Here is a 27,770-nt window from a genome sequence, read left to right on the forward strand (position 1 = left end):
CACCATAGATATTAAAGCTCTAAATAAGAGGAAATTCTTAAAATGAGGTATCCATAAACAGAGTAGGGTTGTTCCATGAAATGAGTTGCTTTTGCATCCTTTGATATTTTAAGTAGAAATTGTGCACCAATATTAGATTTTAAAAGCCTGTTATATTAAATTAAGTAGACCACATGGAAAATTATATAAATCTGATTTTTTTTTTATATGAATAAAATTCAGCATTGACATGTCCCTCTGTGCACTGACTTCTCAGAAGATTTTAATCCACTTCTCCCCAAAATTGTAAAACCCTAATTATTCTGTTGCTTTGACAGTCATTTCTGAAGATAATTTTTTATTTCATGAGATTAGTGATTCATTAAGGTAAACATTAAAAAAATTAAGAAAAAATAAAAGTCCCTCATTTTAAGGCCAACCCTATTACGTGAACCGAACCTAACTATTCCTTTTTAAATATTTTTTTCAAAAATAAACTAATAGTCAAATCATAGTGTAAACGCAGGTGAGCTGGTGTTGTGGTGGAAAACTGAGTGGGTCGAGCTTTAACTCGTCAACCCTGCTACCCATTGCTACAGGCTAATAATGCTTAATTTAATAAAATGTTGTGAACCTTGCATTCAATAGCCCCTCCCTGTTGCATGCAACAAGCTTCCATTCCTCCTGTCACAAGGGGATCTATGGCTGATTTAAGATGAAATCATCAACACTGTTACGGTCAACCCTGTTACTTTATTTGACAGTTAAATTATTTTTATTTATTTAAATTATTTTTATTTATTTAACCTCTTGAGATGGGAAAACATGTTTTATTAACTTGAAAATGTGCTCATCATTACAGAATGTTAAAATTAGGTGAAATATATAAAAATAATTTAACCAAGTTACATTCCCTAAAAAGGACTCATTTCGTGGAACAACCCAGTGGCATTTAACAATAAAATCACTCAGAAAAAAAACACTTTCCATGAATTAGGTGGAGAAACAGGTGGCAAAGAATTCTATATTTGTCCTAAAAAGGCTGATTCATTTAGTTTGTTTCTAAAGGGCATTAAGACGCAATGCAAAACGGACAACAAAGCAATTTGCTCTGAGCAATACATGATATGAAAATACAACAAAGAAGGAAGACATGGCTATAGTGAGTTAAAGCACAGGGATATGAACAATACCACTCCCTTTAAGGCACCTTCAGCATAAGATACTAGTCTTTCTGTATCATATGCACTTTCTCTTAAGAAACACCTTTGACCTGGTAAAAACTAAAACATGGTAGTTAAAACATTTCATTTTGCCTTAATCATTTTCATAAAAAAAAAACTGTCATTATCTTTTACTGAGCACTGATTTAACAGTAAAGCTTCCAGTTTCATGAAATGAATTAAAGTGCTGCAAACTAGGGTATTTATTCACTGAAACTGCTTGGCCTAAAACAATACTAGGCTATTCTTTGTGTATTTTGAATTGAGACATAATAAATTGAAGTACAGTGTCTGTTAAAAATGTAGCATTTCAAATCTGATGTGAATACTAGGTGGCTATTTCAAAAGGTCAAATGTTTTCTGTCCATCAATTGGAGCTTATAAGATCGATTCAATGAAACGGATTCCTGTAGTAACTGTTGACTAACTGCATGTCTATGACTGAGGATCCAAAGGAGCAATTTGGTCCCAAAAACATTTCAACAGAGACTCTTCAAATATCCAGTTGTTGTTCTGAAATACTTAGCTTTGGTTAAACCTCCCTTTTGAATGATAACTTGCAGAACAATGCATAGAGGAAGTAAACTGTACATAGTTCACAACCAACGAGGAAACATTTTATCCTCTGATTGATTGACGTAAGACACCCCGTAGCACTCTTATAGGCCGATTTCATCATCAAACTCATCTTCAAATGTGTAGCCCCGTCCATTGTCTCCCCCTTCCTCCTCCTCCTCGGAATCAGTCTCTGAGTGACAGTTGTCAACCCTCCTCCTGTCCAATGGGGTGACACCCTCATACTCTGAGCTGTGTGAGGAGGCGGGACTGGAAGGTGAATCCGCCTTGTGATTGGTGGGCTGTACCTCTATTCCCGCGATTGGCACGCTGATGACGTTGTTCCCTCTCTCTCGATCTTCCTCGGTGGGACTCACATACTCTTCCTCAACATCTAACCCCTGACCTTCCTCCTCCGATGCTTGGCGAATTATCTCCTCTCGTTTGTCGCTGAATCTCACCTTCGGCCTCTGGCCTTTGGCCTTGATCCCTCCAGTCCCCTCTACTATCCTTCCATCTCCCACCTCATCTCCCTCGATCCCTAAAAGCTTCTTCTCATTCAGCTCGTTCCTTATACTGACAGACTGATCCTCCGCCGCCATTTTAAAATTCTTCACTTCAACGACAAGACTTTTGCTTGGACTGGAGACATCTTCCTCATTAGCGCGAGTCCTAGTCCAGTCTGAGTCCAGCCCCAGTCCATCCATCACCCCCAGCACATCACCCATGATGGATGGGCCCAGGTCGAAATCCATATCGAGTGTGAAAGATGACACCGACTCGGAATGCTGAAGCTCACTGTTCAGTGGGCTTCCGAAGCCATCCGTGACATCATCAGTGTGGTTAAGTGGCGTCTCGGAATCAACGGGCGCCATTGAGTCGTTTGTTGCCGTGGCACCCGGAGACCCAGGGTCAGGGCTGGGGCCGACAGTAGCCAGGAAGGAGGTGTCACCGAAAGCATCTCCGCCCCTCCCGATGTGCATGGTGTGGCGGAAGTCCCCCAGCGGAGCTGAGATCATGGTGGGGTCCAGGCGAGGTGCCTTGTGGGACGACTTGTGGAGTGGCATGACAGCTGACAGAGGGAGAAAGAATTATGGAGAAAGGAGGCAAGAGAGAGAGAGAAGATAGGGTTCAGAGGGAGAGGAAAAAGTGGTGTAGAGAAGAGAGGGTGGGAAAAAATGAAAGAGTGACAGAAATAAAGAAAGAGGCCAGAGACGGGGAGAAAAGAAAACCAGTTGGATGAGACAACACATCAAGCAGAAACATGATCTTCTATGCATCAGAAAACACACTGGCAGAATAAATGAAACTACTAACGACCTACCTTGATGTTCTTACTTTGACGTAATCTATTTATGCGGACTCTGAGCCAAGTTCAGTCAGTGTGAGACAAATACCAACTCAATAAACCTATTTAGAAGATACATAACAGAAATAAAATACCTTCACAAAAAGGTATTTTGCCAGTATATAAACCTACAGTGAACAGAGAAGTCCATTCTAGACTGTCAACATAGATAACAGAGAGAAAGTGAATATGAGGGGCCCAGAGCCAAGCTGTCACTGAGGGGCCATTTCCCTGGATTTGTGTCACTGTACAGGGCAGAACTTCTATGGTCTTATATACAGTGACCTGCCATGACAGGCCTACATGAAAACATCACTGTTGTGCAAGAGTGTGAGAAACCAACGAGTCGTTTGGCATTGATATTTATGCCAAGGCCATGCTGGGACTTGCAAGTGAAACATACTTCTGCCTGGATTCCTTCCCTCGGGGTAGGAGACTTTAAAGCCATAGACAAACACTATCTAGGGCAATACTAAAAGCAATTACAATGATCCACTATTGCATTGAATTGAAAACTATATTGAAAATGGGCTCAAACCGGTGTTACTGAGCTTTTAAAAACAATAAGGTAGCCAACATTTAAAAAGCAGTCTGACATGACTGTCATTTGTTTACTATTTACCAATAACTTTCATCAGAGGATGAAACAGTAAGCGGGTGAAAGTTAATTAGTCCCCTTGTACTTGCAAGTGATATGCCTCATCAAAGCAAAATCAACAACTCCTCATAAAACTGATCGCTTTTATGCGGCATGGCAGGCTACAGTATGTCAAACTTCCTGCCAGCCATAACTCGGGACCCCATTTCAACAAATAGCGAATGTCTGCGAATTGAACTCTAAAACGTATCATATAGATTGCCAAGCAGTAGTAGTCTATGTAAGGCCATATTGAGTGATGTCGATGCGGAGGAAAGGGGACAAAACTTGCGCTCCGCCGATCAAGTTTCTGAGTGGAATGTTTCCAAAGCAGAAAAAGTATGGAAAACTTACTTTGATTACGCTTGTGTTTCTCTTCCTCCCGCTTCACTATCCCTCTTTTCATCGGTCTTTTCTTCTTTATCTTCTCTTCTGGCTTCTTCTCGCTCTTTCCCAGCGTCGTTCAGCCCTTTCTAATATTTATTTTTCTAAGGGATTGGCAAGGAAGTGACGCGATATTTTATTAGGGAGTGTTTTACGGAGGGAGAATGACCTGGTCTAGGGTCCAAATCAAGTGCACACATGATCAAACAATCAATAACTAATGTTTTTGATACAAGGTTTTTGTTACAAGCATAAGGGGCTCCCGAGTGGCGCAGCGGTCTAAGGCACTGCATATCAGTGCAAGAGACGCCACTACAGTAACCTGGTTCGAATCCAGGCTGCATCACATCCGGCCGTGATTGGGTGTCCCATATCCGAGGTGGGCCGTAATTGTAAATAAGAATTTGTTCTTAACTGACTTGCCTAGTTAAATAAATAAAATGCAAATAATTAGACTACATTAAGTCTCTCCTTCAGCCAACTCCCTCAAAGCTGAGGTTGGTGTCATGATAGAAACGTATGTAATTACTATGGGTGTAAAAAATTGGCTTCAATGCCTCCCTTTTCGGGAATGCTGTCAGGCAAGTCAGTCGTCATACTCAACCACTGAGCAGCACAACATACTTTGTCCTAGAGAGCACTGCCTGCACTCAGTTCCTCTTCGCTAATTTGGGTCAGTCCCGCTATTATCCTTCTTGAAATGGGACTTTGAGGAAATCCTGGATCTATGTAATCAGAATGCTGCCCGCTGCTGTAGGAAGACCTTCCGTTTGCTGTGGGACAGGAGAAACTATCTCTGAGCTTCCTCCCCATTCAGCGCCATCTCATACTTCAGGGAATCACAGAATGGTGAGGCATGGAAGTGACTCACTGTTTTGTGGGATATCGTCACCCAAGGTTTACATAGCTGTGGGAGGATGTGTCCAAAGGTTCAAATGAATGGCACACCGTGGGAATAGAATTCAATCAGGGAAAAGTAAAGTGTCTTCTACTACCCATCAAGTCCCAAATACAACCCCTGGATGAACCAGTAGACTAACAGGAACCAATGGAGGTGTTTGTGGTCACACTGATGAGTGCCTATGGGAATGTTTTATTTTTTTTAATTTAACATTTATTTAACTTTATTTAAATATTGATATAGGATGCTGCATCTAAGTCCTTGCTCTCTATCTCTGTCTCTCTGTGTCACACACAAATCATACAATAGTAAGATATCCTCTTTTGCTCACCATTTGTGTGCGTGTGTGTATGGGTGCGTGCGTGAGTCTATGGAAAGACATACATCCTGCTGCAGTCGAGGTGCAGGGCAGGAAATAGAGGGAACAGCAGGGGGAAGGAGGAAAAGGGGAAATTAGGTACAAATGTATGTGTGTTTATTACGCCATATTACTCACCTCTCCCGTGCTCTATTCTGTTTGCCAAACATGACCTCATAAATAGAATAGAGCCAGTTGGGTAATCAGAATTTGCTCAGTAATAAAAAATATATAATTATTTGCTCTTATCTGACAGAAGTTGGACTTCTGTCTCGGGTGACATGACCTAGCCATTAACCCAATAATGTTTTTTTATTTCTTTTTTTATTTCACCTTTATTTAACCAGGTAGGCAAGTTGAGAACAAGTTCTCATTTACAATTGCGACCTGGCCAAGATAAAGCAAAGCAGTTCGACAACATACAAAAACACAGAGTTACACATGGAGTAAAACAACATACAATCAATGATACAGTAGACAAAAATAAGACTATATACAATGTGAGCAAATGATGTGAGATAAGGGATAAGGGAGGAAAAGGGAAGTAAAGGCAAAAAAAAGGCCATGGTGGCTAAGTAAATAAAGTATAGCAAGTAAAACACTGGAATAGTAGAATTATAATTTGAAGAAAGTTCAAAGTTAAAATATAAATAATAAAATGAAAAATGAAATTTAAAATGAAAGCCATGGGATTAGTGGCCCATATAAACATATTTTTTTTTAAATCGTGTCTGCTGTTCAGTTCAATGCCACAAGAGGACGCTATTAATCTTTTATAGTGCTTGATTCCACCCGATTGTATCTATCACTGTAAATCAACTATTATGGTTCATGAGTCAATGCATTTAAGACACTACAACATAGTATCAATGTGTCTGATAAAACAGTGTAGGTTACACATCAGTCATCATTTTTCTATGTCTGTCCTTACATTGTTCATGTATGGCTCATCGCTATTAAGACATCGACATCTTGCTCCCAGACAAATTAAACAACTTCTTTGCTCGCTTTGAGGACAATACAGTGCCGGTGACACAGCCCGCTACCAAAACATGTGGGCTCTCCTTCACTGCAGCCAATGTGAGTAAAACATTTAAACGTGTTAACCCTCGCAAGGCTGCCGGCCCAGATAGCATCCCCGGCTGCGTCCTCAGAGCATGTGCAGACCAGCTGGCTGGTGTGTTTACAGACATATTCAATCAATCCCTATTCCAGTCTGCTGTTCCCACATGCTTTAAGAGGGCCACCATTGTTCCTGTTCCCAAGAAAGCTAAGGTAACTGAGCTAAACGACTATCGCCCCGTAACACTCACTTCCTTCATCATGAAGTGCTTTGAGAGACTAGTCAAGGATCATATCACCTCCACCCTACCTGACACCCTAGACCCACTTCAATTTGCTTACCGCCCCAATAGGCCCACAGACGATGCAATCACACTGCACACTGCCCTAACCCATCTGGACAAGAAGAATACTTATGTAAGAATGCTGTTCATCGATTACAGAGGACAAGATTAATATGAAATGAAAGGCGAGTTCCTAATGAGTTTGGGAAGCTAAGCTAGAGCTCTGTGAGACATTCGCAACGATGGGGGCAGACGTTTTCATCAAGAGAGGCCTTCAGAAAATATGCACATTTTCTCTAACACTAAACATAAAAATATGCATTTCACAGTTACAAGGAAGGTGGAATCTTATAGTAAGTAGGTTTATAACTTGATTATGCTGTATTTAGAAATCATATGAGTTATTTTAAGCCTTCTTCATACAGTTTTGTTGAATAGGAAATACATCACATAAAACATGTAATATTTTTATCATATTTGTATTGTGTACTTGAGCTTGTGTCCTCAAAAGTGACTACACCTCAGCAATTTACAGCTATTTTAACCAGAAAGGTGAGATTTAAATATTTTTTATTAACGTTCTGAGAATGTAAATTATAGGCTATTTGGAGGTTTTTGAAAAACATCCTTAAAACTTATCAGATTTTTTTTCATAGGGCAACCAACCCAATATCAGCATCTGGCTCCGAGGCACATTCCTCTGAGACAAGGCCATAACTCAAACTATTCAATAAAATTAACATCTGTGCCCAGTACGGGTTGTCATCTCCGGACAGTCCCGTATCTCAGACCCTTTTCAGGTGTCCCAACTTTTATTTTTATAAAAAAATTATTAATTCAGGCTACAAGAGCATAGACCCAATGACAGTCACTCAATGTCATTACACTTTTTGGTGTTTTGTAACAGATTCATCAAATTGCGTGAGTGCACAGTGGATTGTTTCGATGCTTGAGTAGATGAACATGCGCAGGTAGCCTACTTTTTTAAGTGATTTGTTTGACAATAAAGATGAAAACATTATGACTGGTTGTGTTCATGCTAAATAAAAAAAACAGACAGTTAAATATCATGTCTTTACTATTAGGCCCATACATTTTTTTGGGGTGTGCACACGAGGTCCCATGAAAAAAATAGAGACCCCTGAATGTCACAGTATAATTCGCCCTCTGTGAACAATGTTGCTGTGACCCAAGTCAAATATTCAAATTGAACTGGCTGTATGCAGACCAGAGTTTAGACCAGGGATGGGAAACTGGCAGCCCCCTTTTGTAGGCCCATGTATCCAGGACTAGGAAAGGCCCAGTGGGCTAAAGGCCCAGTGCACTACTTTTAGACTCCAACCACCCAAGCCATCGACTATTTTCTCTGCTGCCACAGTACAAGTGGTACCGGTGCATCAAGTCTGACACCAACAGGCTCTTGAACAGCTTCTATCCCCAAGCAATATGATTGATAAATAGCTAACAAACATGCTTCATGGACTATCTGAGTTAACCTTGTAACTTTATTGACTTTATTGTCTCTATGCACATTCACAGGACCCTACACACTAACACACACTGTCACTCCAACACACTCACAAATACTCACTCCATCATTTGCTTGCTCACACATAATATGCACAGACATTTATACGGACTCCACACACTTGCACACCCACTCACATACAAACTGCTGCTACTCTGTTTATCTTATATCATGGTGCCTAGACCCCTTACCCTTTTACATATCTACCTTCATCACTCCAGTATCCCTGCACATTGTAAATATGTTATTGGAACTGACTTTTAAAAATATTCCCTGTACATAGTATGCTTACTTACTTATTTTATTATGTATTTCATATTTCTTAATCTTATTTCTTCTGTGTCTAAAAAAAATTGTAATACATTGTTATTGATTATTGCATTGTTGGGTTTTGAGTTTGCATGAAAGGCGTTTTACCATACTTGTGCATGTGACATTAAAACGTATAACTTTAGTGAGAATTTTTTTTTATTAATACTTTTTTACTTTCAGATTTTTCAGTGGGCACCCTCAGCATACCTACTTCCCACGGCTATACGCGAATCAATTTCCCAAAACGTAATAATAATTATTTATTTTTAATTCAGGAACTCTGTTGGGGTCTCGAACTACTGTTTAGAGTTATAATAGTAGAATACACAAGGTGCAATTTCGAAATTTGGTTGTGGATCAGCAGTTTTTCTCTTGTTATGTCAGTCACTACACAGTCACTCAATTAGCTCATGTCAGATAACATTTTTTAGATTGGTAAATTAGTCGAGCCAGCTATCTAAATTTGTAGTAATCATGGTCGAATTACCGACTGGGGGGCCACCCACTCTCACTTAGGGCCCCCAAAAGGCTATGGCTGGCTCTGACTGCACGTGTGGGTATGGATTTGGGTACAAAGACCAGCGAGCTACTGCGGCCCCCCACCCCCATCAAAGTTGCCCGTCCCTGGTCGATGTATCTTATCACATTCACCTTGCTTGACAGTTGTGTGGTGGAGGATGAAGTCTTAATGTCTTAAAGAGTCTTAAAGCTGTTATAAGTATAACAGCTTTTCACCAGCAGGGAGAGTAAAAACATGTTTTATTCAATATTATTCTGCAACATCAAGAGTTTACGGTGTTTAACAACAATAACTTTATTACGCAAGTGTTGTAGCAATTGTAATAATGAGAAGGCAAAACTTGAAATCTAGGAACAAAGTAGGTAAGTATCTTCCTCCAATGGGAGGAGGCGAGGCAAAGGAAACGGAAGGCGAGGCATACGTTCCATATCTAGTGCAACTGCCATTTTGTTTTTCAGTTGAAGATCCATTGCAGCTACGGTTGTTCTTTTGAAAATGGCATTATTCGACATTTAGATATTGCTTTATAGTGTGTTTGTTTCTTAAATTTAAAGACTGTCTTGTTGAGAAGTAGTGGATGGTAGATTAAAAGACTGAAGGACCAACTCTCCTTGTATATTGTGATTTAATTGTTCTTGTTTACGTTAGGGTCTTCTGGCCGACGACGCTCAATTAGATTGGTACTGTACCCAGCTAGTTATCTCGGTGGCAAAATGGCGGCGAATACGACCCAGACAGCTCCAACTGCTAACTGGTAAGACCTAAAATTATCAAGTTAAACATATCGCGCTTTCGAATATGTTCTCACTTTATTTTGGACCTGTATTCTAGCTAGAATTTGACATTTAATAACGTTCGAAGAAAGTCTGCGATTCGCAGAGTTCGTCTCGTTCCGTTAACGTAGCTAACGCTAACTAGCCAGTAAATTAACGTTAGCTAACTCCTACTTTCCTGCAGCTTCGTATCGGTTAACCTTCTCTACTAGCAAACACCACCAACTATGTAGTACGTAGTTATGATAGACAAGGTAATTAGCTAACTGGGTCACAGTCCAGTAACATCCATCCAAGACTCTCACTAAGTTAACGTTATCTTCCAGGCCGGGTCACAACAACTTCTAGTATCAACACGATTTTCATGTCTACGATGGGTCATCAAGAACTGGTGTAATAGGGCTAATGGGTTGATTCCGGACCGGGCAGTTGAGCTACGCTCTCAAGGCTTGGGCAGTATTGTCTAACTTGTCATAGAATCACTTCTATAAGATTTGGAAATGGTCTAGCTAGTTGTCAGCAAAGTTACTGTCTCTTAAATATAGGCAGGGCCAGGCGGTGACTGTTTTATTCTGTACTAGCAGAGGTTCTTGCTATTCATCATGTGGAGTCAAAGCACTCTTATTTTGAGCTTCGCTCAACATACCATCTGCTAACAGAGACACGTTTATTTCCCACCAATGAGAATGTCCCATTTTATTTAGGGGCCACAGAAATAGCAGGCTTTGAATTTTATGTGTGTGGCGGGGCCATGCTCAAGCAGCTGGGATGCTCATTCAACAAGTTACCTTACTAAAATTTATTCATATACACGGAGCAAAAATATGAACGCAACATGTAAAGTGTTGGTTTCATGAGCTAAAATAAAAGATTCCAGAAACATTCCATATGCACATAAAGCTAATTGATCTAAAATGTTGTGCAAAAATTACATATGTTAGTCATCATTTTGCCTTTGCCAAGATAATCCATCCACCTGACAGGGGTGGCATATCAAGAAGCTGATTAAACAGCACGATCATTACACAGGTGCACCTTGTGCTGGGGACAAAAAAAGGCCACTCTAAAATGTGCAGTTTTATATCTTCCAAGTTAACAAACCTGAAACCTGGTCATGTTAAATGTATCAGACATTTGTTTGGTTTCCGTACTGAATGACTGACAGTCACGTGTCTCCTGTCTGTTGTAGGTCGTATGGCGCAGCAGCAGGTCCAGAGGGCCAGACAGTCTCGGAAAACCCAGAGTGGGAGAAGGCCAGACAGGCACTGGCCTCCATCAGCAAGACCCAGAGCGCCACCAAGACCGCTCAGGCCAACCGAACCACAGCACAGGTGTGTGTTTGCTTATGTGTCTGTGTTTTTGCTTTTCGGATGCGTTTGTTCACTTACTGCAAGGTACATTACCTACAATAATGAAGTGAAATTCTGCTTATGAAGGGGTTTCATGTCTGGCAGATGGCAGTTCTATTCATCTAATTCAGGGGTTCCTAAACTGTTTTGGCCCGCGACCCCATTTTGATATATAAAAATGCGACCCAACCATGTAAAAAAAAAAGTTATGTCATCAACGGCAAATGTTCACTTTTTAAATTGGGGCTATGACAGTTTATTACAAATCAGTCTGACAGTACTTTTGACTAGGGATGCACGATATATTGTTGAATATATCGGAATCGGATGTTATTAGCTAAAAATGCCAACATCAATATCGGCCCGATGTCTAGTTTAACGCCGATGTGCAAAACCAATGTCAAAGCGGATGTGCATACCTATATAACGTAGGTACATTTACATTTAAGTCATTTAGCAGACGCTCTTATCCAGAGCGACTTACAAATTGGTGCATTCACCTTATGATATCCAGTGGAACAACCACTTTACAATAGTGCATCTAAATCTTTTAAGGGGGGGGACATAATGACGCCACAAAAATGTTGCGCTACATGTGCAACACAGCATTCCTAACCTAGCCCACAATGTCTGCTGGTGTGGATCGGGCAGTCAATAAGTCGAGCAGTCATTTGAAAGAGTAAGAATATTTCAGAGAGAGAACTCAAAGGCGAAATCCATTTACTGCAAGATAATGGAATTCATTGCCCTTGACAATCAACTGTTCTCTGTCGTGGCTGATGTTGACTTTCGCCGACTGGTCGAGCACCGGTACACATGTTGCCCTACCGGAGTTACCCAGTAATGGCGTCACTGCTATTAGCTTCACGACGTACTATTGAACGCCGTTTGGGTCTTTGCGTGTCAAAAAAGATGCAATTTGATGAGTCAAATAAGCTTGTAACTTTTTAGTGACGGGGCAGTATTCGGAAATTCAGAATATGCATATTATTAGCAGATATGGATAGAAAACACTCTGAAGTTTCTAAAACTGTTTGAATGATGTCTGTGAGTATAACAGAATTCATATGGCAGGCAAAAACCTGAGAAAAATCCAACCAGGAAGTGTGGAAATCTGAGGTTTGTAGTTTTTCAAGTGATTCCCTATCCAGTACACAGTGACTTAGGGTTCATTTTGCACTTCCTAAGGCTTCCACTAGATGTCAACAGTCTTTAGAATGTTTCGTGCTTCTACTGTGAATGGGGAGAGAATTAGAGCTCCTGGAAGTAGATGAGTGAGAAAATGACATGAGCTCAGTGGCGCGCACTCCCGTGAGAGTTAGCTGTGTTTCTTTTCTTTTTTGAAGACAAAGGAATCGTCCGGTTGGAATATTATGTAAGATTTATGATAAAAACACCCTAAAGATTGATTCTATACATCGTTTGACATGTTTCTACGAACTGTAATATAACGTTTTTGACTTTGTCTGAACTTAACTGCGCGAGCACAGTGCATTTGGAGTACTTTACCGAACGCGCGAACAAGAAGGAGGTATTTGGACATATATGGACTTTATCGAAACAAATGCACATTTATTGGGGAACTGGGAGTGCATTCCGACGAAGATCATCAAAGGTAAGTGAATATTTATAATGTTATTTCTGAGTTTTGTTGACTCCACAAAATGGCGGGTTTGGTTTCGTCTCTGAGTGCTGTGCTCAGATTATTGCAAAGTGTGCTTTCGCTGTAAAGTTTTTTTGAAATCTGACATAGCGGTTGCATTAACCTCCCTGGGCAAGGTGGGACGTTTGCGTTTCTCAAACATATGACTATTTTACACAATTTTAAAGACAAGACTCTCGTTAATCTAACCACACTGTCCGATTTCAAAAAGGCTTTACAGCGAAAGCAAAACATTAGATTATGTCAGGAGAGTACCCTGCCAAAAATAATCACACAGCCATTTTCCAACCAAGCATATATGTCACATAAACCCAAACCACAGCTAAATGCAGCATTAACCTTTGATGATCTTCATCAGATGACACTCCTAGGACATTATGTTATACAATACATGCATGTTTTGTTCAATCAAGTTCATATTTATATCAAAAACCAGCTTTTTACATTAGCATGTGATGTTCAGAACTAGCATACCCACCGAAAACTTCCGGTGAATTTACTAAATTACTCATGATAAACGTTCACAAAATACATAACAATTATTTTAAGAATTATAGATACAGAACTCCTTTATGCAATCGCGGTGTCAGATTTTAAAATAGCTTTTTGGCGAAAGCACATTTTGCAATAATCTGAGTACATAGCTCGGCCATCACGGCTAGCTATTTTGACACCCACCAAGTTTGGGACTCACTAAACTCAGAATTACTATTAGAAAAATTGGATTACCTTTGCTGTTCATCAGAATGCACTCCCAGGACTTCTACTTCAACAACAAATGTTGTTTTGGTTCCAAATAATCCATAGTTATATTCAAATAGCACCGTTTTGTTTGTGCGTTCAGGTCACTATCCGAAGGGTGACGCGCGAGCGCATTTCGCGACAAAAAAAATCTAAATATTCCATTGCCGTACTTAGAAGCATGTCAAAAGCTGTTTAAAATCAATTTTTTATCCAATTTTTCTCGTAAAATAGCGATAATATTCCAACCGGGCAAAGTTGTATTCATTGAAAGGCTGAAAGAAAAAAATGTAGTAGTCTCGTGACCGCGCATCTCCAGTGTCACTGTCCCCAGGCTGACCACTTACAAATTCTGCTGCTGTTCTTCGCCCAGAGACAGCAGACACCCCATTCCACTTTCTGGCGGCTTTAGAGAGCCAATGGAAGCCTTCAAAAATGTCACGTTACAGCACAGATGCTGTATTTTCGATAGAGATGCAACAGAAGTGCAACAAATTGTCAGACAGGGCACTTCCTGTATGGAATCTTCTCAGGTTTTGGCCTGCCATATGAGTTCTGTTATACTCACAGACACCATTCAAACAGTTTTAGAAACTTTAGTGTGTTTTCTATCCAAATCAACTAATTATATGCATATTCTAGTTTCTGGGCAGGTGTAGTAACCAGATTAAATCGGGTACGTTTTTTTATCCGGCCGTGAAAATACTGCCACCTATCCCAAAGAAGTTAAAATGGTGTAAAATAGTTGTATGTTTGAGAAATTTGAATTATGAGATTTTTGTTGTTTTGAATTTGGCGCCCTGCTATTTCACTGGCTGTTGAATAGTGTCCATTTCCCAGAGAGGTTAACTTGACGAGCTGTACAGCATGGACCGTTTTTTCCTTCCTGACACAGACACACAACCGTCTGATCTGGGCTCGTATCCACAAAGCGTCTCAAAGTAAGAGTGCTGGTCTAGGATCAGGTCCCAACCTGTGTATGTAGTCTTATTGATTAGGATTCTAAAAGGCAAAACTGATCCTAGATTAGCACTCCTATTCTGAGGCTTTGTGGATGCGGGCCCAGGTCTTCCTGGCTTTTTACCAGAATATGATTCAAGTGGACAAGTAGGCTTTCGTTCTGATTTAATCTCTCGTCACTTAGTAGTTGTCTGTTTGTGTTTCCAGGCTGGTCAGTTTCAGCCTGCAGTTACTGAGTCCACAGCCATACAGCAGCAGCAACAGCAGCAGTACTACCAACAATGGTACCAACAGAACCAGCAGCAGCCGTATCCTGGATACACCTACCCCTACAATTACTACTACCCCATGGCGCCGGGCCCCGTATGTGTACATATCCTCCGCACCCTCCACATTTCAGATGAACTGTAATGTAGTCCTTGGCAATGATTCCCCCGACACTGATGCCGGCTTTATGCACTATAGCATTTAGATAAGGAATTGGAATTGTTAGATTTAGCCAACACATTACAAAACCGGCACTTTGAGACTAAAAAAATCTATGAACTGTTAACACATGACACACCGACAGAATACACAACATGAAACCATTGGTTGAAGCCAAGCCAGTACCATATTTGAAGTGTGTTTTCCTCTGATTCTCCAGTATGGTGGTGGTGGCTATCCTCCTCAGGGCCAGTATGGTGTACCTCCAGGACCTTACCCCTCTCCCACCACTCCAACTGGACAGGTAACCATCAGAAAACTGCTACTGTTGCTACTAAATCAATCAAGTTTTCAGTTTACTTCACTCTTCCTCTATTGCAGTTTATGAATCATTGACTAAATTATTCTCCAATGCCAGGCGTTTGTGTAAAAATGACTTTTTGTTTCCGGACAGAAGTGCGCCAGGAATAAAACGTATGAATTAAGATGTTATTGATGACTGGCATTTGAATAATGTTCTATTTCTACCCTGACAAGCGTCCCTAATTATCTCACACTGTCAGGTACAACCCTACACTGTTGATTGGTCAATGCGTCATGCTGCCTTGTTAACAAAATGACTGAGTGGCTCAGATTACTGTTCGATTTGAGAAGGGGCACAGATTACTGTTCGGTTTGAGAAGGGGCACAGATTACTGTTCGGTTTGAGAAGGACGCTCCTCCCTCCCCGCTTTCGACCGATGACGTAACGGGCCTTTACCCGGTGCCTCGCGGCTCAGCATAATGTAATCCTCCCACTAAGAAGATGTCTGGAGCTGAAGTCTGTTGCAGTTAGAACGTTTTGCTCTGCAGTTCTCCTTTCATATTGAGATATTCTCAGTTTGAAGTTTTTGGAATCTCTAGTTTATTACCTTTCTTTCACAAGTTTCTTTTCCCCCATCTATTATTTGTCCCTACTTTCCCAGCCTCCATCCCTGCCCGTGATGGATGACCAGTCCTCCAGCTACCCCTCTCAGCCCCAACCCCCTCCTCCTGCTGCCCCTCAACCACCCTCCCAGAGCCCCAACAGCTCTGAGCAGCCCCCTCCCCCCCCTCCCCCAGCCATCCCTCCCCCTCCCAACTCCCAGTACCCCCTTCCACCAGGGCAGAACTACAACCCCAACAACCCCATGCCCTACCCCAACAACGACCCCAATCAGATGAGAGGTTACAACCACAACCAAGGCAGGCCCAGCTATGGGCAGAGCTACCAGACTCAGAACTCGTACCAGCAGCAGCAGAATAACAACCAACACCAGCAGCAAGGACAGGGTCAGTATGGACCAGGAGCTGGGAGAGGAGAGGCCAACAAAAACAAGAACCATCAACAACAACCGCCACAGCAACAAGGACAGCAGCTCTGGCACCGCATGAAACGTAAGTGTGTGAGGGTATTGAGTTGTGTGTGTGTGTGTGTGAGGGTATCTCAAGCATGTTTTTTTCTGTCAGCTTATCTTTGTTTGTTTCCCATCACTTGGTGTTATTGTCTTTGTTTCAATGCCTTCTTTATTGTCTTCCACAGAGGCACCTGGAGCAGGTGCGATGAAGTTCAACATTCCCAAGCGACCCTACGTCATGACCAATCAGAGTTTCCCTCCTGGGGAACAACCCACCGGATTGGCTGCTACTCCTTCCTCCCCAGCTGCTGCTCCTTCTGCACCTGGCGGTGCCCAGACACGGTGAGGAAACAGCTACTAATGACACCAATATATCTGTCTGTACTATCCTTAATACCTACTGGGGAAGAATGAAGTAGCTCTACTCATGATCAGAAGATGACAGGGGTTTAAAATCTGCATCCAATAGATTTCAGAAGTACCATGTCCCGCTTTCTCAAACTAATAATTAGTCACTTCAAATTGACCTAATACTCACAAACCAGTTTCCTTTCCCTCTGATTTAATGTTGCGATGCTGATTATAAAAATGATTCCCTCAGGCCCCAGGACTGGCCCCAGGCGATGAAGGAGTATGTTCAGCGCTGCTTCACAGCCTGTGAGAATGAGGAGGACAAGGACCGCACCGAAAAGGGGCTGAAGGAGGTCCTACAGAAAAGACTACAGGATGGGTCTGCCTACACCATCGACTGGGACCGCGAGCCTCTGCCTGAGTGAGTGGAGCAGTTGTTCTTGGAAAAGCCTGATGTTTCAGTGTCTTGGAACTTATGTTTCAGTGTCTTGGAACTTAGCCTGATGTTTCAGTGTCTTGGATTCTTAGCCTGATGTTTCAGTGTCTTGGAACTTAGCCTGATGTTTCAGTGTCTTGGATTCTTAGCCTGATGTTTCAGTGTCTTGGAACTTAGCCTGATGTTTCAGTGTCTTGGAACTTAGCCTGATGTTTCAGTGTCTTGGAACTTAGCCTGATGTTTCAGTGTCTTGGAACTTAGCCTGATGTTTCAGTGTCTTGGAACTTAGCCTGATGTTTCAGTGTCTTGGAACTTAGCCTGATGTTTCAGTGTCTTGGAACTTAGCCTGATGTTTCAGTGTCTTGGAACTTAGCCTGGTGTTTCAGTGTCTTGGAACTTAGCCTGGTGTTTCACCCTCTAGGAACTTAGAAAGCCTGAATCCCCTTTTGGAGACAAAATGTCTAATTTCTGCCTAAGCCCTATCAAGAGGTGCTAGTCATCCTAATCCCTTCTCTCCTCTCTCTCCGTCCAGACTGAAGGCCAAGCAGTCTCGCTGGGAGGCTGTTCCCACCCAGAGGACTCTGGAGAGTTCTGTGGGCTGTGGTGGGGGTACAGGTGGGGCTACGCGTGGCAGGGGTGGTGGGGCCAGGCTGGGGCACTACAGGAACGTCTTCTCCCAGAGAAGCCCCTCTTCCAGCTCCTCAGGCTCCTCCTCTCGCTCCCCCTCTCCCTCCCACAACCGACACAGGGACCGCAATGGCCAGAGACACAGGCGCAGGTGAGAGACAGTGTGTTTGTATGTTTTGGGTTAGTCCAGTGGGGTTTTTTTTAACGAAAAATTTCATAATTGGCCAGGTGTATTATTTGTCACAACCTGCTTTGTTATAGGTCAAATATTCCCCTTAATATAGTATGATGATAGCCACTCTAAAAAGAGAAAGTATGCTGTGTAGTTTTATGTTGTAATGTCCTGTTCGTTCTCCTCTTCCAGTGACTCTGAGTCCCAGTCGGACAGCAGCATGTCCAGTGACCTCCGAACCCAGCTTCCCCGGCGCAATCAGAAAGGAGGGCGTGGTCGTGGGGGTGACAGGGACCGAGGCAGAGGGGGTGGAGAGAGGGGACGAGGAAGGGGCGGAAGAGGCAACAGAGGACGGAGGTAAACAAGCATGTTTTGGCCTAAAGAACAATTCCAGACAAAATGTTTTGCATGTCAGCAATCAAGTTTTCAACATATACAACTTTCAAAATACAGAAATATAGCCGGAATGATGCATTTTGCATCATATGATGCCGAACTCGGCATCATTCCGGCTGTATTTTGAAAGTGATACATCTTGAAAACTCGATTGCTGACATGCAAAACATTCTGGGACTATATCAACAATGGACTAATGAAACAAATACCAAAAGCTAGTTTTGGGTGAAATCTTCTTTCAAGTCATTGGCCTTGACCCACCCACAAACTAATATTCACCTTTCCCTGATTCTCATTGTGCTGATCACATTTCGGCTTCTCTTCTCAGAAACATGGATGACGCTAACTCCACCGTCCTGGGCAAGAAGAGGAAAGGTGGGAACGCCGGCCTGGACTTCCACGACCCCCACCGGGAGGCCAAGAAACAAAGCCGAGCGGCACGCTTCCACAACACAAAGATGCGCTCAGAGCCCCTGGTGCTGTCCATCAACAACCTGGAGCTGCCCAAGGAGGACCTGAGCTGGGACGACTGCCCCATCGTGGGCACCTGCCAAGAGATCACCAAGATCTACCTGAGACTCACCTGTGCCCCCGACCCTGCCACCGTGCGTCCCGTATCTGTGAGTATCGCCTGTCACGTGGAATGAGAGGATCCTTATTTGAGGCCTCCCTTCAGATTGTGTGATGCTCGTCTCCTAACCCCCTGTCTCTGGCCAGGTGCTGAGGAAGTCTCTGTTGGCCGTGAAGGCTCACTGGAAGACCCGCCAGGACTACCCCTACGCCTGTGAACAGATGAAGTCCATACGACAAGACCTCACGGTCAGTTTACATGTCCTTTTTAGTTTTGTCGATCAGGCACTATCTCGGTATTTGAGTCCTATTGTATGAGAATATGGAAACAGGAGGCGTCTCTCCTCCTTTCAGGTCCAAGGAGTTCGTACAGAGTTCACAGTGGAAGTATACGAGTGCCATGCACGCATCGCTCTGGAAAAGGTGAGCGGTCCTTTCCATACATCGTCCCCTTCGCTACCTCGTATTTGACGTCAGGCGTCGTATTTGAGTTTAAAGGTGCGGTTTCGTACTAGATGTGCATTCTTCTCTAAATGTTTGCGTTGTTACCAGGGCGACCACGCAGAGTTCAACCAGTGCCAGATGCAGCTGAAGGCCCTGTATAAGGACAACCCGTCAGAGAACATAGGGGAGTTCACTGCTTACAGACTACTCTACTATATCTTCACTAAAAACTCTGGAGGTAACTTACCACCTGCCTGATATTCCTCATCAACTATTATATTCCTGCATTGGATTTTGGCTTGCATAGAATTGAGCTTAATGTCCTGATTTTCTTGGTTGCGTGTTTGTCCCCCACACACAGACATCACGACTGAGCTGGTGTACCTGACTGCGGCGCTGCGGGCGGATGAGTGTGTGTCCCACGCTCTCTCCCTCCGTGCCGCCTGGGCTCTGGGAAACTTCCACCGGTTTTTCCAACTCTACCGGAGAGCCCCACGCATGGCATCCTACCTCATAGACAAGTTTGTAGAGAGGGAGAGGATGATCGCTCTCAGGGCCTTATTCAAAACGTACGTCAGAGGCCTTTCATCCAAACTCCATGGTTCCTAACAATTCATCATTTTACGTAGTTGTATGTAGGATAGAAATGGTTCAACTTTAAATTGCCTCTCCCCCTCTGTGTTTTCCCAGATTCAGACCAGACTTGCCGGTGGAGTATGTGCAGTCCAGTCTGGGCTTCCTTTGTTTAGACTCTTGCATGGCCTTCCTCACAGGCCTGGGGGTCACCTTCTTCCCCTCTGACCCCAGCAAGATAGACTGCAAAACCAGCTCAGCCTGTCTGGCAGCCTCCTGAGGGGGTGGGGGGTTTACCGGGGAGGGGGGAAAGCACACTAAAGGGAGATACTGAGAGATAGACAGGGTCAGGAATGTACCCTACAGTTTTACTGCACTACACCTCAGGAGGGAGACTAGTGGTTAGACTGAAACTACAATTTAGTCTTGTAGAAAGAGGGAGATATGCACTAGGACCCACTAAATCACTTAAGGCTGCAATTCAGTGAGGATCCCACCCACAGATACACTGTGCTCACAGATATGGACTGTATAACAAGAGTGGGGGAGATTATCTGCATACATCCTGCACATCAAATACATTTAGAATAGCTTAGCCCCACACATCTCTGATCAGCTCAAGATATTAATTATACCTTCGACTTAGAACATTTTAATGACGAACAGATGATGTTAGGCATTAGTTCAGTTTAAGACCCCAAGATCAAGCGCCAACTCACAGATCAGGGAAGAGCATAGCCTCAAGGTCTCCCATCCACTATCGCTCTCAGAAGTTTTAAGCTAACAGTGTTCTGTTATGTTTTTCCTTCCCTCAAGTCAACAGCCTCAAACTCATGCGAAGACAAGCCTTGAGAACCCAAGAGAGATGAAAACGAAATGAGCTAAAGTCATCCATCAAGCCCTCATTCAACAGGCTCATCCACTCCAAAACCAAACCAACAACCAGAGAAGAGGTTTGTCTGTTCAGGTGTTCAGCTCTAGAGACTGTGCTAGCCCTTTGCTGCTTTCAGGAAGCCTTCGTGATCCAGCGTCCAATCCGGGAGAGGAGGAGATGGTGGTTTGTATGTCTTGCCCCCCCCTTCCCCCAAGCTGTCTACGATTGGCGATCAGGTGGGGAAAGTTACCCCCACTTCCTGTTCCTGCCTAGCCCTGCACACTTGGCACCCCTGAAAGGTATTGACTGAGAAATCTAAAGGTTCTGATTGGCTCCTTGCCCAGGTTGGCCACAGCCATCCTTACCCCACAGTTGTCCGCTACCCGCAGTCCCCTGCTTCACCCTTCAACAGTCGTCACCCAGAGTTCACCAAAGTTTGACCACAAAGTTTACATCCCAGTTATATCTGCTCTCTAATATAGAAGATCTCCAAGCCTGGCGTCTAGTCCCTTCTGGTAGGCATTGACTTATAAAGTGTGATGGTGGATACAGTCCCCTAATCTTTACCAAGAATGGCCTCTGCAATCCCTCGGTATGTGTCCAGGAGGCAGGATATCCACCTATAGTCCATCTATCCCCTGAGAGCAGACAAGGAGGCAGTCTCCCACACCTTAAGAGTACCAAATAACCAAGTTGAGGCTCTGGGCGAGCCTGTGGTGTTTCCTGAGTTACCTGATCAACAACCCCCTCAGCAGCATGGAATAGCAGTCGTCAAGCACTCCCACCACACAGGAAGAAGTCAGCTCTATCAAGATGGTGGCAAAGTCTTCACCTTCAAATATGGTGGCTGGATCAGTTCCGCCATATAACAGATGGAGATGAGATCGCTGTCTGTGCAGATGGCGGCAACGTCTGGGTTTGTATGCTCCACACTCCGTTCAATAAGGCTGAGTATGTATGTATGGCTGGTAAGAAAAAGGACTCTTGGTGTGCTGGAAGGAGGTGGATGACAGCACGGCAAAGATCACCTGGTATTCACTATTGGCTCATTCACAAACACTAACCATTGGTTTGGGTTAAGGTGTATGATATCAAGTCTATGGTAATTGCTTAAATTCCATCCACGTGATGATAGTATCTGAAATTGTGATATAAAATTAAGGGTACCAGTATTAACCCTTGGGGAACACCCCTCATTTGCAAGACAATGATGAAGCCAAACTGTCAAATTATGCAGGTGCAGATATCTTTTAAACCTGAATGTGTAACTGCCTCCTCAATTGAAAATTGACACATTCTACCACAAAACATTAGTTTAGGACATTTATGTTGACTGCTAAAGCATACAGGACTCTGCTTATCAAATGTTTGTCTGTAATCAAATAATCTGCTTATTTATTTAATGCTAAGAAATCATGTGATATTTTTAAAACCCCATTGCAGACATTTTGGTTTTCAATAAAGGCAGGTGAGAGTCAAGGATTGTAGAGTAGTTATTTTGGGGTCCTATCAGCAGTTATACATTAGGCTACATCCCTGCGTATACTCTTGATAAGATCTGATGCGAGGAGACTAGTGTGGAGAGTTAATTGTAAATCAACATAATTGGCAATGCATAAATAGAACCTAGAAATGGGACATGAGTTGGTGATATCAGTTGATCTAATATCAGCGTATATACCCCTTGTTTTCAGGCATGACCTTGAAGAGTATTAACTTGATTCACATCAAAGCTTGAGGTATTTTAGTGAGTTCAGTGCCATTGCGGAGATATGAAATGTATTTGTCACATGCTCTGAATACAACAGGTTGAGACTGAAATGCTTACCTGCGAGCCCTTTCCCAACAATGCAGAGTTTAAAAGTAAGAAAAATGATATAAATAAAAAGGGATTTGGTAACACAATAACGAGGTTATATACAAGATAGGACTCTACTTTCAGGATGAACAGAAGTCTGTAACAAATGTCCTGTGTGCTCATCTATAGAGTAGATCTGTCAGTATCTAATGTACATTGTTGTGGATTCAGTTGACCTTTTTTCTTCTCAGTAACTATTCATTGGGTCATTTTGATATGTTTTATGTTTACCAGGGCAAGTGTAATTTTGACAGAAACGTATAAGGTGAATGAGAAGCTGAAGAATTTTAGATATGGGTAATAAAACATTTATTCTTTAAGACAATTGATGTGAATATGTAAATTATAATTACAAATCTAAAAAGTTGGATAAATTGGAATACATTGCCTGTTTTTGATATTGCCGTGGATTTAAATGGGGAATTGATAGTGACTGCTTTTTGTAGTGCAAACACTTGCGTGATTTCTACCCTATATTTTTGACCGCTTATTCAATAAGTGTGCAGGACAGAAGGTTTATATTTTGGGCTTTTACAGGGATTGAAAATGGGATATTTGCTGTATAAACCAAATATTTTTCTTGCCACATTTCCCTTAGATATGCACACTTGGTTGCCCACTTTCATTTCTTAATCATTTTTTTAAATGCTCATCTTCTGTAAACCCATTTTTGTTTTTAGATTTTATTTAATGCATTTCTGTCTCATCTCAACCTTTCTGGCTATCTGTACTCATGAACACCTTAAAGCAGTGGTATTCAAAGTCAGCATCGCAACCCATGAGGGAACTGCAGTGGGGTCGCCAAAATGCAAAAACATTCTATTGTATGGGACAATATAGAAACGTTTTTGAAAAGGATCATTTGAAAAATCTATTTTTATTGAGTGAATGTATTTATTGGTTTATTTTCATTTCGATGAGATGAACATGTAATGAATTTAAGGTAAACACTTTTTTAAAGGGTGTCAGTAGGTTTGGAAATTCTTCCGGCCCAAAGAAATTGGACCCCAGAAATTCTGGTGGGAAAAATGTTGTCCTCGCTGAAAAAGTTTGAATATCACTGCCTTAGAGATAAGTAATGTACTAAAACCACCACACAACATCCTGATGGCAAGAGAAAGGTTTGGTTGAAGGCACTGCACTCCCATCAGCCAAGAAACAAACGGTGTGTTTGTTGCTCAAGTCTCCCATTTGTCAATTTCTTTGGAAGTAGTTTGTCAAAGAGCAAACCCAGACCTGTTTCAGATTAACAGTGGTTTGGCTGGTGTGAGTCAGTGTTTTGATATGGTAACATATCAATATGGTAACGTTTTTAATATTAATGATTGGATTGAGAGAGCCTGTGAGATATATATGACTGCAGGATCAGTTTCAATATGAATGTCTGGATGAGTAATCAGTCTTCTCAGCAACCCGTCTACCCATTTATAGATCCCTTTGTTTCATTTGACTGGCACTATTTTGTGTGATACGTGCTCGCTTCGGTCATTAATTTCAACAGTTGTACTCATGACTCAACTTGTCCCTTCTCTCCTCATCTTCCTATCCTCTGTCCCTCTTTACTTTTCCCCACTCCCTTCACCAGTCCTTTTCTCTTATTTTTCTTCTTGCAGTACTGCATTACAGGAGCAAAAGGAATGTGAAAAGAGAGCACCTCCCAGACTCCAGAAGCAAGCTGGAGAGAGGGAAAAGTGTGAGAAATGCAAGACTTGATACTGCCAACTCAAGTTCAAGCCATTTTGTCAATATGACCTGAAATGTTGCGGTGTCTTATACATGGGAGCCTGACTTCAGTTGTTTTAATCAAGTCTTTTGAATGTATTTTATTTGACTATTCTTAACTTGAATCAAGAAAACATTCAATGTCAGATTTTTTCCACTCTAGTTTGCCAGAAACAATTTTGGAACACTGTTGCAAGTTCTGTCTAGTTAGGAAGGCCTATACCTCTAAACCATTAGATGTGTTAATGTATACTGTTTGTCCAGAAACATTTGCATGCGTTCTTGTTTTTCATAACCAGGGTGTTCCCTAGAAATTGCTTTGTCATTATGTCAACTTCTGAAGTACAGATCAATATTTGGTAAGGCAACCTTTTTTGGTCAGTGAATATTTGGCGTCTCTGTAACCTGTTGATGTATTTTGTCAGCTGCCTCATGTGGTCTACCTGTAAATTAATTTGCCCGCATTTGCTATTTGTCGTAATACAATGGGAGTTATTTTAACTTGGAAACACATTAAGTATCTCTAGCATGTAAAATAATTTGAGATTTGAAATGGATCTGGACATACAGCATACAATTTTCATTATATCAAGGAAAATACTCTATTCGATTCTAGATATTTTTTTTCTTATCTGCTTATATTTGGCCAAATTCCTGTCAGTTTTGAGTAGTCCGGTAGTAGTTGGCTCCCATATCAGAATGTTGCTCTGTCTTGCTCTGTACCTTTCCTAAACAGGATGCTTTTCTGTCTTGTCTCTGTTGATTTCAGACACCTCTTCAACAGTGAAGTCAAGTTCATGTAGCGTGCTATCTCCTGGTCAGATGTGTTTAACATTACAGAACCTCTCATATCTCACATTGATGCTTTAGTTCAATAAGTTTAACTGTACATTTCCATTTAACTAACTATGCTTCTCCTTTTTAAAATGTGCTGCTCCTTCTTACTCTCTCAACTGTTCCTTCTGACACCTGTGGTTTTTTTTTTTCTCTCTCTTGAACTTCTTGAAGCCCATCACTGTGTAACTCCTGCCTCCATATGTCCTATTAGACTGCACTTGAACAATTCCCTTTTCTTACTTCAGCCTGATGCATCGGTTCATTTTTCATTCTTTAGTGGATTTGTTCTGTTGCTCCTTTTCTCTCCTTACCTGCATGTGTCCCCTCCCTCTTCTATCAGAATATCTCCTTTCTCCACCCTCTTCATGTTGAGTATCTGTTTGCTAGTGACCATTGTTGCTGAGTAACTATCCATTCTCAGTAAGTATTGCTTCTACGCTGCTCAGGTGGTTTCTGTTGCAGCTAGCTGAAACTAAAGAATATACTTGCAAAATATCCCTCCTTCCCAGTCTCAACCCTCCCTGGATTGTATTTGAAATGAAATACTCCCGTTTTGTAAATACTGTGTACATATGTATTTTTTTCTTTAAGAACCTAATAAAATAAGTTTAGAAATAAGTATTTTGTCTTGAGTTACAGAAATGACATGTTGCACTTCTACTTAATGTAAAAAATGCTGCTCAAGATTGATATTGTATCAAACCCAGAAGACTACTCAAACTGAACATTGTTAAAGGCATTTATTTTACTTTTTTTAAATCCAAACAGACAGCAATGGACAATCAATCATATTACAGGGACAGTTCAGTGAGTTGATAGCCAGAATTTCGATGTCAATCTTTCATGTCACTGCTCAACATGATTGCACTGTTGCTAGGGATTGGCACTGAACTTAAATTCAAGGAACAATGTTAAATGTCAAAAGAAGGGCCGGAGTAAAAAATAGCTCACAGTATGACCAGAGAGCAGTTGGAAAAGGCATGCAAAATAATGAAGAGGAAATTGAGTAGGCTGATAGCTATAGGGTAAAGAAGCAACAAGCACTAAAGCCACAGAATAGCAATAGAAATCCTCATTAGCATGTCTTCTAGAGAACTACAGATAGGTGGAGAGGAAATCACATCTCTTCAGATGTGTAAGTTCATAATGAAGAGAAAAGCACACAGGAATAAAAGGTGACAGACTTGAAAGCAGGTACAAGAGAAAAGAGCTGACTTCAGAGACAAATGAAAGCAAGGGGCATGAGAGGAGAGGGAAGATTCTGAATAGACTACTGAAAGATGAAAGCATTTTTTTCACAGGAGCTCAGAAGACAGGAAAGCATTCAGAACAGGTAAATGGAGAAGAAAAACCGCATAACAGATCAATAACAACAAAGCTGAAAGAGGAGGACCTAAAGAGGGACAGAGTGGAGCAGAGGAAGACCTAAAGTGTGTCAGAGAGGAGCAGAGGGAAAGAGGAGGACCTAAAGAGGAGCAGAGGGAAAGAGGAGGACCTGCAGAGGGAAAGAGGGGGACCTGAAGAGGGACAGAGAGGAGGACCTGAAGAGGAGCAGAGGGAAAGAGGAGGACCTGAAGAGGGACAGAGCGGAGCAGAGGGAAAGAGGAGGACCTAAAGAGGGACAGAGAGAAAGGAGGACGAGAAGAGGGACAGAGAGGCGCAGAGGAGGATCTAAAGAGGAGGACCTGAAGAGGGACAGAGCGGAGCAGAGGGAAAGAGGAGGACCTGAAGAGGAGCAGAGGGAAAGAGGAGGACCTAAAGAGGAGCAGAGGGAAAGAGGAGGACCTGAAGAGGGACAGAGCGGAGCAGAGGGAAAGAGGAGGACCTAAAGAGGGACAGAGAGAAAGGAGGACGAGAAGAGGGACAGAGAGGCGCAGAGGAGGATCTAAAGAGGAGGACCTGAAGAGGGACAGAGCGGAGCAGAGGGAAAGAGGAGGACCTGAAGAGGGACAGAGCGGAGCAGAGGGAAAGAGGAGGACCTGAAGAGGGACAGAGCGGAGCAGAGGGAAAGAGGAGGACCTGAAGATGGACAGAGAGGAGCAGAGGGAAAGAGGAGGACCTGAAGAGGGACAGAGAGGAGCAGAGGGAAAGAGGAGGACCTAAAGAGGGACAGAGCGGAGCAGAGGGAAAGAGGAGGACCTGAAGATGGACAGAGAGGAGCAGAGGGAAAGAGGAGGACCTGAAGAGGGACAGAGCGGAGCAGAGGGAAAGAGGAGGACCTGAAGAGGGACAGAGCGGAGCAGAGGGAAAGAGGAGGACCTGAAGAGGGACAGAGAGGAGCAGAGGGACAGAGAGGAGCAGAGGGAAAGAGGAGGCCCTACAGAGGGACAGAGCGGAGCAGAGGGAAAGAGGAGGAACTGAAGAGGGACAGAGAGGAGCAGAGGGAAAGAGGAGGACCTGAAGAGGGACAGAGGGAAAGAGGGGGACCTGAAGAGGGACAGAGAGGAGGACCTGAAGAGGAGCAGAGGGAAAGAGGAGGACCTAAAGAGGGACAGAGAGAAAGGAGGATGAGAAGAGGGACAGAGAGGCGC

General features: G+C 42.6%; 2 protein-coding genes across 3 annotated transcripts; one reads left to right on the forward strand and one right to left on the reverse strand.

The window, feature by feature from the left end:
• Positions 1 to 795: 795 nt before the first annotated feature.
• cdc42ep5 (CDC42 effector protein (Rho GTPase binding) 5) lies at positions 796 to 4,484 on the reverse strand. The gene is made up of 2 exons (XM_029747710.1): positions 4,097 to 4,484; positions 796 to 2,829 (listed from the first exon to the last, which is right to left on the reverse strand). Exons 1-2 carry the CDS (start codon positions 4,146 to 4,148, stop codon positions 1,862 to 1,864), a joined length of 1,020 nt encoding a protein of 339 aa, XP_029603570.1. The 5' UTR covers positions 4,149 to 4,484; the 3' UTR covers positions 796 to 1,861.
• Positions 4,485 to 9,517: 5,033 nt separating this feature from the next.
• Positions 9,518 to 25,857, forward strand: LOC115188891 (leukocyte receptor cluster member 8 homolog). 2 transcript variants are annotated; one of them, XR_003876623.1, is made up of 16 exons: positions 9,518 to 9,845; positions 11,054 to 11,195; positions 14,785 to 14,940; positions 15,224 to 15,307; positions 15,969 to 16,419; positions 16,565 to 16,721; positions 16,981 to 17,151; positions 17,699 to 17,944; positions 18,158 to 18,322; positions 18,690 to 18,981; positions 19,079 to 19,180; positions 19,286 to 19,354; positions 19,484 to 19,613; positions 19,737 to 19,944; positions 20,066 to 22,977; positions 24,266 to 25,857. XR_003876623.1 is itself a non-coding variant. In XM_029747719.1 (15 exons), exons 1-15 carry the CDS (start codon positions 9,805 to 9,807, stop codon positions 20,226 to 20,228), a joined length of 2,577 nt encoding a protein of 858 aa, XP_029603579.1. In that variant the 5' UTR covers positions 9,518 to 9,804; the 3' UTR covers positions 20,229 to 25,857. The 2 variants fall into 2 exon arrangements, 1 of the variants encoding a protein (XP_029603579.1); XM_029747719.1 differs by having other exon boundaries at positions 20,066 to 25,857.
• The last annotated feature ends 1,913 nt before the right edge of the window (positions 25,858 to 27,770 follow it).

Source organism: Salmo trutta, chromosome 3 (assembly GCF_901001165.1).
Source record: "Salmo trutta chromosome 3, fSalTru1.1, whole genome shotgun sequence".
NCBI classification, from domain to species: Eukaryota; Metazoa; Chordata; class Actinopteri; order Salmoniformes; family Salmonidae; genus Salmo; species Salmo trutta.

What these genes read in the sequence shown, in the direction of transcription:
- cdc42ep5 (XM_029747710.1), bottom strand. Translation starts at nt 4,148, where the DNA reads ATGAAAAGAGGGATAGTGAAGCGGGAGGAAGAGAAACACAAGCGTAAT. An exon ending in GAAACACAAGCGTAATCAAA is followed by an intron (nt 2,830 to 4,096) that starts GTAAGTTTTCCA and finishes TCCCTCTGTCAG; the next exon opens with CTGTCATGCCACTCCACAAG.
- LOC115188891 (XM_029747719.1), top strand. Translation starts at nt 9,805, where the DNA reads ATGGCGGCGAATACGACCCAGACAGCTCCAACTGCTAACTG. An exon ending in AGAGGCAACAGAGGACGGAG is followed by an intron (nt 18,323 to 18,689) that starts GTAAACAAGCAT and finishes TTCTCTTCTCAG; the next exon opens with AAACATGGATGACGCTAACT. An exon ending in CTCAGGGCCTTATTCAAAAC is followed by an intron (nt 19,945 to 20,065) that starts GTACGTCAGAGG and finishes GTGTTTTCCCAG; the next exon opens with ATTCAGACCAGACTTGCCGG.